Raw genomic sequence first — 15,535 nt, 5'->3', positions numbered from 1 at the left:
GGGGCAGAGCTCTCAGTCACCTGGAGCAGACAGAGAGCGGAAGCATTTGCAAGTGTGGTCTTGCTTCCAGCAGGCAGGCTTATGGGATTCACCCTGTAAGGGTGAAAGGAGAAGCTGCCATCTGAGAATGAAGACTTGTTCTGATCCCATCTGATTGAGGGCCACACCAAGCAGTCTGCTTTCTCTTTCCTTCAGGCCAATAGCATCATGCGTCCTTGGGTAGCCATCCTGGGCCTCCTACTCCTGCCAGGTAAGTGAATAAGTGGATTGTGCTCTGGAACCCCAAGGATGTAGGGGGAGGCGTAGGGGGTGTGTGGGTGTGGTGGAGGAAGGTAGACATTAACACCTAGGGCTTTGTCAAAGGTAATGGGATCCACTAGTGAGCAAAGAACCAAGCTGAAAACTTAAGCCAAAGAAATTGCTTAAATGCTAAGAATTTAAAAATCTATGGGTAGGTGAATAAGGCATGCTGCATTACCGTATAGCTTATGTTGCCATTTGTGTTTAAATTAAAAAAAAAAGAGTAGGTAGATGGTTGTGTATGCATGAAGTACTCAAGTGTATGTATGAAAGTGCAGCTTAGAAATGGGGATGGGTGGGAAGGAGACAAGTCTTCTATTGTACCGTTTTGTACCTTTTGATTTTTTTAACCATGTGTAACTGTTTCTTTTAAAAAGAAAATATTTGAACTTCCCTGGATTTCCAGTGGTTAAAACTTTGTGTTTCCAATGCAGGAAGCACGAGTTCTATCCCTGGTGGGGAACTAAGATCCCACATGTGGTGCCGTGTGGCCAAAAATTTTGTTTTTAATCAATAAACAAAAAATTAATTTTTTTTCTTTTCATTTATTTTTATTAGTTGGAGGCTAATTACTTCACAACATTTCAGTGGGTTTTGTCATACATTGACATGAATCAGCCATGGAGTTACATGTATTCCCCATCCCGATCCCCCCTCCCACCTCCCTCTCCACCCGATTCCTCTGGGTCTTCCCAGTGCACCAGGCCCGAGCACTTGTCTCATGCATCCCACCTGGGCTGGTGATCTGTTTCACTATAGATAATATAAATGTTGTTCTTTCGAAACGTCCCACCCTCACCTTCCCCCACAGTCCAAAAGTCTGTTCTGCACATTTGTGTCTCTTTTTCTGTTTTGCATATAGGGTTATCATTACCATCTTTCTAAATTCCATATATATGTGTTAGTATGCTGTAATGGTCTTTATCTTTCTGGCTTACTTCACTCTGAATAATGGGCTCCAGTTTCATCCATCTCATTAGAACTGATTCAAATGAATGCTTTTTAACTGCTGAGTAATATTCCATGGTGTATATGTACCACAGCTTCCTTATCCATTCATCTGCTGATGGGCATCTAGGAAAAAATTAATTTTTAATAAAATTATTTATCTCATATTTTAACATTCTATGATATAGGGGAAATTTTTAGGAATAGACATAATCCTAAATGAAAAAAAAAATCTCTAGAGGTAAGAATATGAGGAAAAGTACATTTTTAAATTATATTCTGCAACAAATTTCTGTAATCAGCATAAATTACCTTTATAATTCAAAAATGATATTAAGCAAAATTAAATATAATCAAAATTCCAGTTAAAAAATTGACTTATTTTATATAAAAATGAGTGTTTTTTTTAGTTGGAGGCTAATTGCTTTACAATATTGTAGTGAGTTTTGTCATACATTGACATGAATCAGCCATGGATTTACATGTGTTCCTCATCCTGATCCCCCCTCCCACCCCCCTCTCCGCCCGATCTCTCTAGGTCTTCCCAGTGCACGAGGTCTGAGCACTTGTCTCATGCATCCAGCCTGGGCTGGTGATCTGTTTCACCCTAGATAATATACATGTTTCAATGCTGTTCTCTTGAAACATCCCACCCTCGCCTTCTCCCACAGAGTCCACAAGTCTGTTCTATACATCTGAGTCTCTTTTTCTGTTTTGCATATAGGGTTATCGTTACCATCTTTCTAAATTCCATATATATGTGTTAGTATACTGTAATGGTCTTTATCTTTCTGGCTTACTTCACTCTGTGTAATGGGCTTTCATCCATCTCATTAGAACTGATTCAAATGAATTCTTTTTAATGGCTGAGTAATATTCCATGGTGTATATGTACCACAGCTTCCTTATCCATTCATCTGCTGATGGGCATCTAGGTTGCTTCCATGTCCTGGCTATTATAAACAGTGCTGTGATGAACATCAGGGGTGCACGTGTCTCTTTCAGATCTGGTTTCCTCGGTGTGTATGCCCAGAAGTGGGATTGCTGGGTCATATGGCAGTTCTATTTCCCATTTTTTAGGAAATCTCCACACTGTTTTCCATAGCGGCTGTACTAGTTTGCATTCCCACCAACAGTGTAAGAGGGTTCCCTTTTCTGCACACCCTCTCCAGCATTTATTGCTTGTAGACTTTTGGATAGCAGCCATCCTGACTGGCGTGTAATGGTACCTCATTGTGGTTTTGATTTGCATTTCTCTGATAATGAGTGATGTTGAGCATCTTTTCATGTGTTTTTTAGCCATCTGTATGTCTTCCTTGGAGAAATGTCTGTTTAGTCCTTTGGCCCATTTTTTGATTGGGTCATTTCTTTTTCTGGAGTTGAGCTGAAGGGGTTGCTTGTATATTTTTGAGATTAATCCTTTGTCTGTTGCTTTGTTTGCTATTATTTTCTCCCAATCTGAGGGCTGTCTTTTCACCTTGCTTATAGTTGCCTTTGTTGTGCAAAAGCTTTTAAGTTTCATTAGGTCCCATTTGTTTATTTTTGCTTTTGTTTCTAATATTCTGGGATGTGGGTCATAGAGGATCCTGCTGTGATTTATGTCGGAGAGTGTTTTGCCTATGTTCTCCTCTAGGAGTTTTATAGTTTCTAGTCTTACATTTAGATCTTTAATCCATTTTGGGTTTATTTTTGTGTATGGTGTTAGAAAGTGTTCTAGTTTCATTCTTTTACAAGTGGTTGACCAGTTTTCCTAGCACCACTTGTTAAAGAGGTTGTCTTTTTTCCATTGTATATCCTTGCCTCCTTTGTCGAAGATAAGGTGACCATAGGTTCGTGGATTTATCTCTGGGCTTTCTATTCTGTTCCATTGATCTATATTTCTGTCTTTGTGCCAATACCATACTGTCTTGATCACTGTGGCTTTGTAGTATAGTCTGAAGTCAGGCAGGTTGATTCCTCCAGTTCCATTTTTCTTTCTCAAGATTACTTTGGCTATTCAAGGTTTTTTGTATTTCCATACAAATTGTGAAATTATTTGTTCTAGTTTTGTGAAAAATACCGTTGGTAGCTTGATAGGGATTGCATTGAATCTATAGATTGCTTTGGGTAGTATAGCCATAAAAATGAGTGTTTTATTCCCAGAGCATTTCCCAGACTTACAGCCCAGTTCTAACTATGACTGGTTGTTGAATCTCAGATTTCTTTTAAGGACCACTCAGACTTCATTTGGCAATACAGTTTTTTAAACCACTGCTGCAGGAGAGAGTTTTCCTGCCTGTTTGTGTTTAAGAGGTAAAGTTTACTGTTTGAATGAATATTGTCCAATTGTTTGGTTTCCCCTGGCTAACTGGACAGTGCTCCATTGCAGGACAGTCATCAACTCATGAGAAAGGATCCCTGCTTGAATGTTTTTTAATTGATCCTAAATCCCATGCTGGGCTTCCCAGGTGGCTCAGTGGTAAAGAATCCACCTACCAATGCAGGAGACATGGGCTTGATCCCAGAGTTGGGAAGATCCCCTGGAGAAGGAAATGGCATCCCACTCCAGTATTCTTGCCTGGGAAATTCCATGAACAGAGCAGGCTGGCAGGCTACAGTCCATGGGGTGGCAAAGAGTCCAATACAACTTAGCAACTAAACAAAACCAACAAAGCCCATTATAAGCCTCCATTCCTTCTGAGAGTATTATAAACCCTTTTTCTAAAAACTGATTTCTAAAGAATTTACTCGGCTTCTGCCTTCTAGCCAATGATGCTGTAAGTAGAATATTCACTGTTTTTTCTTTAACTTAGAGAAGATTTGTGAGGTGAAATTTTTTGCATAGCCATTTAAATAATTGCAATAAAATTGAAAGTCAAAATTTAAATGCAATACAGTTTTTAAATCAGATTTCAACTGAGACAGTGATTGAATCTAGAGGAGAGGAAAAGCCACCTGTATGTATTAACATTTAGTAACCTGTCAAACACAGGATGGAATGCACACACACTGATGCATTACTGGAGTGTCATTTGTTTCACACCTTTTGGAGAGGAATTGGAATCATATTCACCAAAAGATTGTACATATTTCTGCCCTTTATCCTGATACTTTCTCTCATAAGTCTGTCCTATTAGTAAGTAATCCTGAACACAGAAAAATGTTTATAAGATGTTTCATCCTCAAATATATCTGGTTAATAATAATACTGCTAAAGAAAATGTTTACAAGAAAAATGCATATATTAAATTCAAAAACTCAAAATATGGTTAGATAATTTCAAACCACATAAGCTGTATAAAGAACAAACTGAAAATAAAACTAAAGTTAAAATTTTGAGATGCATGCTCTGGTGTCTCTTTATTTACAGATGCTGTAACCTCTTACCACCGAGTGACTGGAGTGGCGGGTCAGTCTGTCAGGCTGCCCTGCCACTATAATGGTGAAGTCACAAGCATGTGCTGGGGCCGAGGGGCATGTCCTTGGCTTAATTGCGGAACTAACATCATCTGGACTGATGGCTACAGAGTCACCTATCGGAGGGATGGACGTTACCAGCTAAATGGACATATTGGTGGAAGGGATGTGTCTTTGACCATAAACAATGCCGCCCTGTCTGACAGTGGCTTGTATTGTTGCCGAATTGAGAAGAGAGGGTGGTTCAATGACATAAAAACCACCCTAGAGTTGAGGGTAAATCCAGGTGAGCTTATCTTCCTACTTCTTTGATCACTTCCTGTGGGTTCCCAGAGATAAGATTTTCTGTCTGATATTAACTTTCTTTTCCTTTAGTAGGGATAGAAAATTTCCCTGTGATGTTGTTTTCTAATAACTCTTCAACTGAATATCTTGTATTTGTGTAGAGTGAAGTGTTAAGACTATCTTGTATTTGTATAGAGTGAAGTGTTAAGAGTAACCTTGATTCAAGACCATAGGCTAGAGGATCTTCCCAGTCAGAAAACTGTTCTTGAAGCAGTGTTTCAGGAATAGTAGTTGGTTCATGAAAAAGCATTCACTGTTCCACACTGAGATATAGTGAGTATTTTTATGGAGCTGAATTTCTTCTTCTTGAAAATCTGACCTTTTCTCTGAGGTCATTTCTTCAGAGAATTTTCAAATGTTCTTTCTTAACATGTTAAGACTCATAGAGAGTTTCACACATACAATACAGGTAATATAAGGTCCTGTCAAATAGATGTATCATTTGGTTTTGACAATTGTCAATGCGATTTTGTTGCATATACATTGAAAGAGCCTATATAGTTTCATCCCCTTCCTCTGCCCTTGGATTTTTTTGAAGCACAATTCACACTATATCATGGCTAAGCTGGTAAAGAATCAGCCTGCAATGCGGAAGCAATGGGTTCGATCCCTGAGTTGGGAAGATCCCCTAGAGAAGGGAATGGCTACCCACTGCAGTATTATGGCCTGGAGAATCCCATGAACTGTATAGTCCATAGAGTTGCAAAGATTTGCATGCAACTGAGTGACTTTTGCTTTCACTCACATTGTATCACTAAATTGCTTGTTTAAAAAATAAAATCACCCTGTTGCCATATGAGAACATTTTCATCTCAATAACTGTTCACTTTTGGCTTTTAAGAATTTGTGAAATCCAAAAGTCTGGGAAGTTTATGTTTTCTATCTTGATGTAGACTTTTTAATTTTTTTTACCACCTGGTGAAAGGAGCAGGTTCTAAAGGATTTCCTGGTTTCTGGTGCTCTTTCATAGTAAGTATTCTCCTACTAAAGTTTCTAATGAAAACAGAACCCAATACTCAGAGCCTTTATAAGCTAGGTCTCTTTTTTAATTTAAATGAACTTGATATTTCAGTTTCATAATTTTTCCTATCTTCATCAAGGACACTTAGGTTATTTGATGAAGGCAAGTAAAAGAAGGTCAATTCTGATGCAGAAAATAGCTGACTCTGGGGAAACATCTTGGAGGCAATTTAAGAAAGCCAAAAGATGCTGGTGCTATACATATGTGGCAAGAGGCTGTGTGTGGAGAAGAGATTATTTTGGGAGTTGTGAAATTATATGATTGGTCTGGAGGAATACTTTTTTCAAGTGATGAAGAAAGAAATTAAGAGGGGACAATTACAGTGCTTATAAATTCTTTGATAGATGAATATTTACAAAATCACAGCTGTGATAAGTGGGAAACAGGTTCATAACTGAGCCAAAATGACTGCCTCCAGCCTACTTAACTTTTCTTGCTCTTTTCACGGAATGCGCTTACTTTCAACCTCTCTTAGGGCTCTTCCACAGCAGCTTTTCCTAGCCTTAGTTTCCTAGCTTCTTCCTTAGGAAATATTTACTCCTGAGCAAGGCACATTAGTGAAACAAGCTGATTAAATTTCCTCCTTGTTATACTCCTTTGATCAGGTTTTTTTCTTGCTTCCTCTATTTATTAGATTTCATTTCAAACTGGAGGGAGGGGATTGAGACTGCACTGTTCTTCAAAATCTTTAACTACACTATTAGACCCAGGTCAGCAAACAGTAGCCTTAGGGCCAGATCAGATTATAAAATAAGGTCACCAACAGTTTTTTTTTTTAATAATAAAGTTTTATTAGAACACAGCCCCATCCATTCATGTATATACTATCTATGACTGTTTTCAGGGCTTCCCAGGTGGCATATGGCATCTGTGTTATCCATTGTATGTTAATGATGTGAATTAATCCACATTTAGGATGCAGATATTTTGGGAGGGTACCCTTAGAACTGACAGAAGTGAATGCTATTTATTTGGTCAATATTCTGGTTCTTGGGAACTACTATCTGTGTTCCAGTCATGTACTGCTGAGGGGACAAAGACAGCTCAGGCTCTAGAGACTTTTCCCTTCCTCACAGATGTTTATGAAGATATGTAAATCTGATACGTATGACTAGTCTTACAAAGTGCTTCAACACAAATCCCATGTGTCATTTTTTTATTTCAACACCTCCCGAAATATCATCCTTTAAATGCAGCTGTTGCCTTGTTGTGACCATGTCTTCACTCCCTCCTCAGTGACAGGTTCTGGTTGACCAATGACAAGAACTTGGAGTTCATGGGAGATAAGTGCTGAGTTCTGCCTGGGGACAGCCTCCTTGGTTGTGTTGGTGCACAGGCCCAGCACGAGTCTCTTGTTTCATGCTGCTTGATGAATCCCTGCTTTCATGTTGATTTCTAGCTCCACCTACAACAACGACCACCACCACTACTACTACAAGAACAACCACCACCACTACCCCAAGAACCACTACCACCACCACCACTACTCCAAGAACCACCACAACCACCACCACTACTCCAAGAACAACCACCACTCCAAGAAAGACAACCGTTACTACTACTCCAAGAACGACTACCACTATTCGAAGACCTATATCTACTACCCCAAGAAGAACAACTAATCGACAAACTATTAGAATGACCACTACTACCCCAAAGACAACAACTAGAAGGACTTCAACAACCACCACCACCACTACTCCAAGACCAACCACCACTACAAGAAAGACAACCATTACTACTACTACAAGAACGACTACCACTATTCCAAAAACCACCACTACTACCCCCAACAACAACAACCACTACGACACGAAGAACCATCATGAGTACTACACCAAGAACAACCACCACTACAAGAAAGACAACCATTACTACTACTCCAAGAACGACTACCACTACTCCAAAAACCACCACTACTACCCGAAAAACTACAACCACTATGACTCCAACAACCACCACCACTACTATGCCAAGAACAACCACCACTACAAAAAAGGCAACCATTACTACTACTCCGAGAACGACTATCACTACTCCAAAAACCATCACTACTACCCGAAAAACTATAACCACTATGACTCCAACAACCACCACCACCACTACTCCAAGAACAACCACCACTACAAAAAAGACAACCATTACTACTGCTCTGAGAACGACTACCACTACTCCAAAAACCACCACTACTACCCGAAAAACTACAAACACTATGACTCCAACCACCACCACCACCACCACTCCAAGAACAACCACCACTACAAGAAAGACAACCGTTACTACTACTCCGAGAATGACTACTACTACTCCATCAACCACCACTACTACCCGAAAAACTACAAACACTATGACTCCAACCACCACCACCACCACTACTCCAAGAAAAACCACCACTACAAGAAAGACAACCGTTACTACTACTCCGAGAACGACTACCACTACTCCAACAACCACCACTACTATCTCCAAAAAAACAACCACCATGATTCCATCAACCACCACCACCACTACTCCAAGAATAACCACAACTACAAGAAGGACAGCCATTACCACTACTCCAAAAATGACTACCACTACTCCAACCACCACCACCACCATGACATCTACTCCAAGAACAACCTCCACTACAAGAAAGACAACGTTTACTACTATTCCAAGAACGACTACAACTATTCCAGCAAACAAAACTACTACCCCCAAAACATCAATCACCAGGAATCCAACAACCACCATCTCCACCACCACTACTCCAAGGCAAACCACCACTACAAGAAAGACAACCATTACTACTACTCCAACAACGACTACCACTATTTCAACAACCACCACTACTACCCCCAAAAGAACAATCACTATGACTCAATCAACCACATACACCAGTACTCTAAGAACCACCACCACTACAAGAAAGACAACCTTTATTGCTACTCCAACGATTATGAATATTCCAACAACCACCACTACTACTCCAAAAACAACCAAAACTACTCCAACTACCACAAACACCACCACCACTACTCCAAGAACAAATACCACTATAAGAAAAACAACCATTACTACTACTCCAATAACGAGTACCACTATTTCAACAACCACCGTTACTACCCCCAAAACAACCACCAGGATTCCAACAACCACTACCAGATCCACCACTACTCCAAGAACAACCACCACTACAAGAAAGACAACCATTACTACTACTCCAACAATGACAACCACTATTCCAACAACCACCGCTACTACCCCCAAAACAAGAACCACCACAACTCCAACAACCACCACCACTACTCCAACCACAATGTTCACCACTGCTCCAAACACCACCACCACTGCTGTGCCAACAACAATCACCACCACAACTCCAACCATGATGGTCACCACTGCTCCAGTGACAGCGAGGTCCTCTACTTCTGCTCTTCCAATGCCAGCACCCACAAGGGACCTCCAGCCAGGTAAGCAAAAGTACTTCTAAGTGCAGAAGTTTTTAAAGTAGAGGATATACACCATCCAGGGCACTGTGTTAAGGCAGATGTACAATCTAGGGTAGGGATTCTTAACAGGTTCCAAACCTGGCTTCACAGAATCTGTGAACCACTTGTACCCTCTTATATTCATCTTTTGTATCTTTAAGCATTTTCAGAGTGAGAGGGATCTGTGGTTTTTATTAGATTCTCAAAGGAATCATTAATAGCAAAAAAAAAAAAAAAAAAGCCAGACCACTGGTCGTGGACATCTACAAAGGATGGTGCATTCAGCCCAGTTTAACATAGAATTATGAGGAAAAAATAAGGGTGCCAGAACAGGGCCAAGTGAATGAGATTCTGTCTTATAAGGAGCTCTGAATAGAGACCATTTAATCCATTTTGAAGCCTAACCCAACACTTGAGGATAAGATTTCAGTGAAGTTAATGCTTACTCTGTTTCCTGTGTCAGGTAACATGCTAACTGCTTTATAAGTATTAAGCCCCTTAATTCTTATGACAACCCCAGGACTGATGCTAAAGCTGAAGCTCCAATACTTTGGCCACCTTATGCGAACAGTTGACTCATTGGAAAAGACCCTGATGCTGGGAAAGATTGAAGGCAAAAGGAGAAGAGGGTGGCAGAGAATGAGATGGTTAGACAGTATCGCTGACTCAATGGACATGAGTTTGAGCAAACTCCAGGAGACAGAGAAGGACAGGGAAGCATGGCATGCTACAGTCATGGGGTTGCAAAGAGTCGGACACGACTTAGCAACTGAACAACAAAAGAAATATAAAAAGTGAAATAATTCTGTTGTTAAGCTCTCAGATCATTATCTAGATCAGATTTATTCATGATAATGAAATGCCTACATAGCAGGGTAATACGTCAAGGGCATCTATTAATATATTTCTAAGAAAGAGTCAAAGGGTAATTTCTGATTTAGTTTTGTTTGTCATTTCTGCTGGGGGTGTAAATTTTCCTCCACCAATTGAACACTATTTTTCCATTCTTGTCATTCCTATAGCTTCTTTATCTTCTCCAACTCAGAGAGCAGAAACCCAGCCTACTACCGTGTATGAAACAAACATAACCAGCTCACCATGGCACTCTTGTTCAACAGGTAACTTCAGTTTCTTTCCTGAACACCTGGGAGCTTTCAAATTTTGATAAATGTTAGCACATTGTTAAGAGCACATATTCAGAAATAAGACAAGTGTGAGTTCAATGCCCTAATGGCTATTCCACTCAGCTATGCAACTTGAACAAATGTCTTATTACCCTCTTTGAATCTGTTTTTATCCTTTGGAAAATGGGTGAAATATTGCTTATTCTTCCAAGCATTATTTGAGATAAAGATTTTGGGACACAGTTATAAGGTAAGTGTTAGAATGACAACTATGACTGTTACTTAGAAAGTCCAGAAATGTACATTTGAGTTACATGAGCTTATGTGATTTGAGACCATCTACATGCATATCCACATTTTTCTAATAAAATGAATCAGCCTTGTCTTTAAACTTATTTCTAGGTGTACTTCCCTGGACAGAGCTTTAAAACAATTAAATCCAAACTGGTCCAGACCATACTGGTCACCTGTTTATGCTTCCTCTAAGCCCCAGAAACTACACCGAGCCAGGAGGCTCCCCTGCTGCCTTGTCGAGTGTTCATTTCACATGGACACTTTGAGTTGGGTTGAGGACATGGACACCAGAACCAAAGAGGCAGGTCCCACTAAGATTGTGCTATTCCACTCCAAAAGTCTCCCAGTTCTCCCTTGTTTTGGAAAGTCCATATTCTTTTGAGATGTAAGATTAGTCTGTTTTTCCTATAATGGAGAAAGATGATATTGAATTGTCATCCTTCTGAGCTAACTCTGTTACCCATGGTGGTAAATTTGGAGAGCACCACATGTGAACCCATTTGTAATGCATAACTGGCTTATTTGTCCATGTGCCTGTGAAGCATCCAAACATGGTCAGATTTTGTAAGACTTGTGTGTATGATTCATCATGCTCAGGAGGTGCTAATCTGTAGCAGACACCCAGGGTGGGCTACTTTGCCAATCAGTTAAGGAAGCTCTTAATTGAAAATGGACATGCAGCGGGACTCAGAGAAGGACCAATTTAATTGGAATTAGCTAATAGTGACATTTGATTTTGAAAGTGGAATCCTTGGTGTGAACTGTTTCTGGGCCCAAAAACAAAGAGAAAGCAGATAAAAATACATGTTAGAGCAGTTGGAGCAACAGTACCCCACACTTTTAGGCTACGAGGAAGAACAAAGTAGGAAATGGAAAATTGTTCTCTAAAATATGTCACTAAAACCTGGTCAAGGTAGACTTGCCAGCACGAAACAGACATTGGAGCAGCTGTGTCCCCATGACTTCTGTGACTGCTGCTGTCTTGGCAGCATCTCTGAGGCCCTTCAGCCAAATCCTCACAGTGCCCGAGTCACACTTCAGTGGGTTAAAGCCTCACAAAGCAAAGAATGTTAGTCCAGAAAGAATTTTGGTTTCATATGGCCTGCACCTACCTTTTCAGATGCATGTGCCAGCAAATTGTTGTATATTATCTCATTTAATTCTTTCAGAGCAGGTTTATTTCTTGCCATTGCCAGACTGAGGAGGACATTTAGTTCTACTTCGGAGACAAACAGCTTCCAATTCAACTGCCTGCCCATGGCAGTTTCATGCTGCATGCCCATGGGCAAGTGGTTTCATTCCTCACTACCTGTTTGTAAGGAATGAAGGACATGATATTTGGAAAATCCATTGCATGGTGTCCCTTCCCCATTGCTTCTAATGTTATATAGCAACATAATTGTGATACCTGATATTTGTTTAATATGGTGTTAAGCACCTTACATGCATCATCTAATGTGACAACTTTATGAGACGGGTGCTAGCAACAGCTTGTAGTTCAAGGTTACTCCAGCTAGAAATATAAATACATACATTTACATGCATATATATATAATGTGTATGTAAAGGACATTGATCAAGGTCACATTGGTAAGTGACTTGTCAGCACTGAAGTCAAGTTTTATCTGACTCAAGTCCTTGCTATTTTTTTTTACAACCTCATTCTATAGCAAAGGATTTAATGTTATAACATAAGTCATACACAAAGACTAAACTGTAGATAATGTCTTTATCTCTTGACCAAGTAGTGTCGGAATGTTTCAGTTGCAGATACGGAAATGTAAAGTATGAAAATTTAAGGTGACATGGTTAGTTCATTTTTACTACCATTAGAAAATGATGGTCTTATAGCTCTATCAGTAGTATGCGAACCTATGAGACCTGCAGTATTTTCATTGAATGGGAACATAATGTGTGCGTTGGTTATGAGCTGAGGCTCTTGGCCTTTAGTAGAGTTGGAAACTTTAACCATTTCAGCACCTCATCTAAAATTTCAGATTAAGAAAATTGGTATAAGGATATAAAATGCTTGTATATAATAGATACTCAGTAAAGAGAGAAGCCTGTATTTGACCTTTAGTTGCTTAGAAGGACAAACAGTATATGTTCTGTGTGACAAAAGAGATATTTCAAAACACTATTAAAATTTGGATATTCAAAATTTTAAGGCATAATATCCTTTTATATTGGGATTTTAGGTAGTATAAAGTATACTGGCCTTGGGAGTGATGTAACATATTTTCTTTCTTTTTTAAAAATTATTTATTTTATTTTATTTTGACATTTCTCAGTGATTTTATTTTATTTATTTATTTTTCTTTACTATTTTTTTAAGGATTTGATTGATTGATTGATTGATTTTTTTACTTTACAACATTGTATTGGTTTCGCCATACATTTACATGAATCTGCCACCTGTGTACATGTGTTCCCCATCCTGAATCCCCCTCCCAACTTCCTTCCCATCCCATCCCTCTGGGTCACCCCAGTGCACCAGTTCCGAGCACCCTGTCTCATGCATTGAACCTGGACTGGTGATCCATTTCACAGATGATAATTTACATATTTCAATGACATTCTCCCAAATCATCCCACCCTCGCCCTCTCCCACAGAGTCCAAAAGACTGTTCTATACATCTGTGTCTCTTCTGCTGTCTCACATACAGGGTTATCATGACCATCTTTCTATATTCCATATATATGCATTAGTATACTATATTGGTGTCTTTCTGGATTACTTCACTTTGTATAATAGGCTCCAGTTTCAGCCACCTCATTAGAACTGATTCAAATGTATTCATTTTAGTGGCTGAATAATATTCCATTGTGTATGTGTACCACAGGTTTCTCATCCATTCGTCTGCTGATGGGCATCTAGGTTGCTTCCATGTCCTGGCTGTTATAAACAGTGCTGCGATGAACATTGGGGTGCACGTGTCTCTTTCAGTTCTGGTTTCCTCGGTGTGTATGCCCAGGAGTGAGATTGCTGGGTCATATGGCAGTTCTATTTCCAGTTTTTTAAGGAATCTCCACACTGTTTTCCATAGCGGCTGTACTAGTTTGCATTCCCACCAACAGTGTAAGAGGGTTCCCTTTTCTCCGCACCCTCTCTAGCATTTATTGTTTGTAGACTTTTTGATAGCAGCCATTCTGACTGGCGTCAGATGGTACCTCATTGTGGTTTTGATTTGCATTTCTCTGATAATAAGTGATGTTGAGCAGCTTTTCATGTGTTTGTTAGCCATCTATATGTCTTTTTTGGAGAAACTCTGTTTAGTTATTTGGCCCAACTTTTTGGACCAAGACTTTTTGATTGGGTCTTTTATTTTTCTAGAATTGAGGTGCAGGAGTTGCTTGTATATTTTAGAGATGAATTCTTTGTGCCTTGCTTCGTTTGCTATTATTTCTCCCATTCTGAAGGCTGTCTTTTCACCTTGCTTATAGTTTCCTTTATTGTGCAGAAGCTTTCAATTTTAATTAGGTCCCATTTGTTTATTTTGCTTTTATTTCCAATATTCTAGGGGATGGGTCATATAGGATCCTGCTGTGGTTTCTAAAGCACATTTGGATCAGTGTCTGGGCACACAGGCATATAATGTAGGAGTTGGATGCCACCTGTTTGAGGTATCTTAGTGCATTTCACTCACATTTTGAGTGTAAAACCAATGTAATGTTCATTTTGAACAGAGTGGTTCTGCTCTTTGGATGTGTAATGACCTCTGAGCACTCATTGGAAGTTTCTGAGCTGCCATGAAAATATTGATTATTTATCTGTAATTGGTAATTTTTAACCTAGTTCTGAGAATGGGTCACTCTGACTTGTCTAAAATTGTCAGTAATCCTTTTTTTTTGTTTTTTTTTCCAATAGGGAGGGGAAAAAAAGGGTTCATTTTCAAAGGTTCCATGACAAAATGGTTAAGAAGCACAACCTTACTACTTAAATTAATAAATGTTAGTAACTTGGTATTACTCTTGGGATGTCTACAGAATTAGGCCATATGATTACTCAACTTTCCCTTCATTACCAAAGGCAGTGTGAATATATTTGGTGTTTGCAGGAAAGTTCAGTATCTTTTTGTAATTCTTATTAATTTTCTTTCATGTTGAGCAGATGGAAATGGCACTGTGACACAGTCTCCAGATCCCCACTGGCATAACAATCAAACTGTAAGCATATTCCTTCCTATTTTATTAGCCTGATTCACTTATATGTCTCTTCTGGAATCAAGTTACATTTAGAGATTATTATTGTCAGACTAGTCCACAGATTGATTTTCTAATTTAGAAAATAAAGGAAGAAAAGAATCTGACTCTTCAATAGGGATACTTTCATTAATTTTTAAAGTCTATACAGATGCACTAGTTTGTTAGAAATACCTGAAAAGTGATATTTTACTCTAGACACATTTATACACACCTAGGACAGAATTTCTCCTGCCAGAAAATAAGAAAAAAAGTGTGAATTATTTCAGGCATAGTGAATTAACATTACATACCAAGAAAGACTTAGATCATTGTTAGAGAAATAACATGCCTTGAATTGATGTAGTGGAATGGGGGCCATCCCCACCAAAAATATTATGTCAATGAAAGTGCAATTCCTTAAACATAGGCCCCCTAATATCCTTTTCCAATCC

The 15,535-nt window shown here is 39.2% G+C and overlaps 1 protein-coding gene across 7 annotated transcripts in view; it reads left to right on the top strand.

Moving 5' to 3' along the window:
* The window catches only part of LOC110145616 (GATA zinc finger domain-containing protein 14-like), a 46,814-nt gene extending 31,749 nt beyond the window's left edge, over positions 1 to 15,065 (top strand). For all 7 annotated transcript variants that reach the window (XM_070465699.1, XM_070465705.1, XM_070465704.1 and 4 more), the window contains 5 exons: positions 196 to 250; positions 4,598 to 4,930; positions 7,410 to 9,462; positions 10,503 to 10,598; positions 15,010 to 15,065. In XM_070465699.1, the coding sequence (XP_070321800.1) occupies positions 196 to 250; positions 4,598 to 4,930; positions 7,410 to 9,462; positions 10,503 to 10,557 (2,496 nt within the window). In that variant the 3' untranslated portion in view covers positions 10,558 to 10,598; positions 15,010 to 15,065. The remainder of the gene's footprint in view (positions 1 to 195; positions 251 to 4,597; positions 4,931 to 7,409; positions 9,463 to 10,502; positions 10,599 to 15,009) is intronic.
* The last annotated feature ends 470 nt before the right edge of the window (positions 15,066 to 15,535 follow it).

Source organism: Odocoileus virginianus, chromosome 3 (genome assembly GCF_023699985.2).
Source record: "Odocoileus virginianus isolate 20LAN1187 ecotype Illinois chromosome 3, Ovbor_1.2, whole genome shotgun sequence".
Taxonomy (NCBI): Eukaryota; Metazoa; Chordata; class Mammalia; order Artiodactyla; family Cervidae; genus Odocoileus; species Odocoileus virginianus.
The sequence above is the reverse complement of the archived record's forward strand: the minus strand, read 5'-3'. Positions and strand labels throughout refer to the sequence as shown.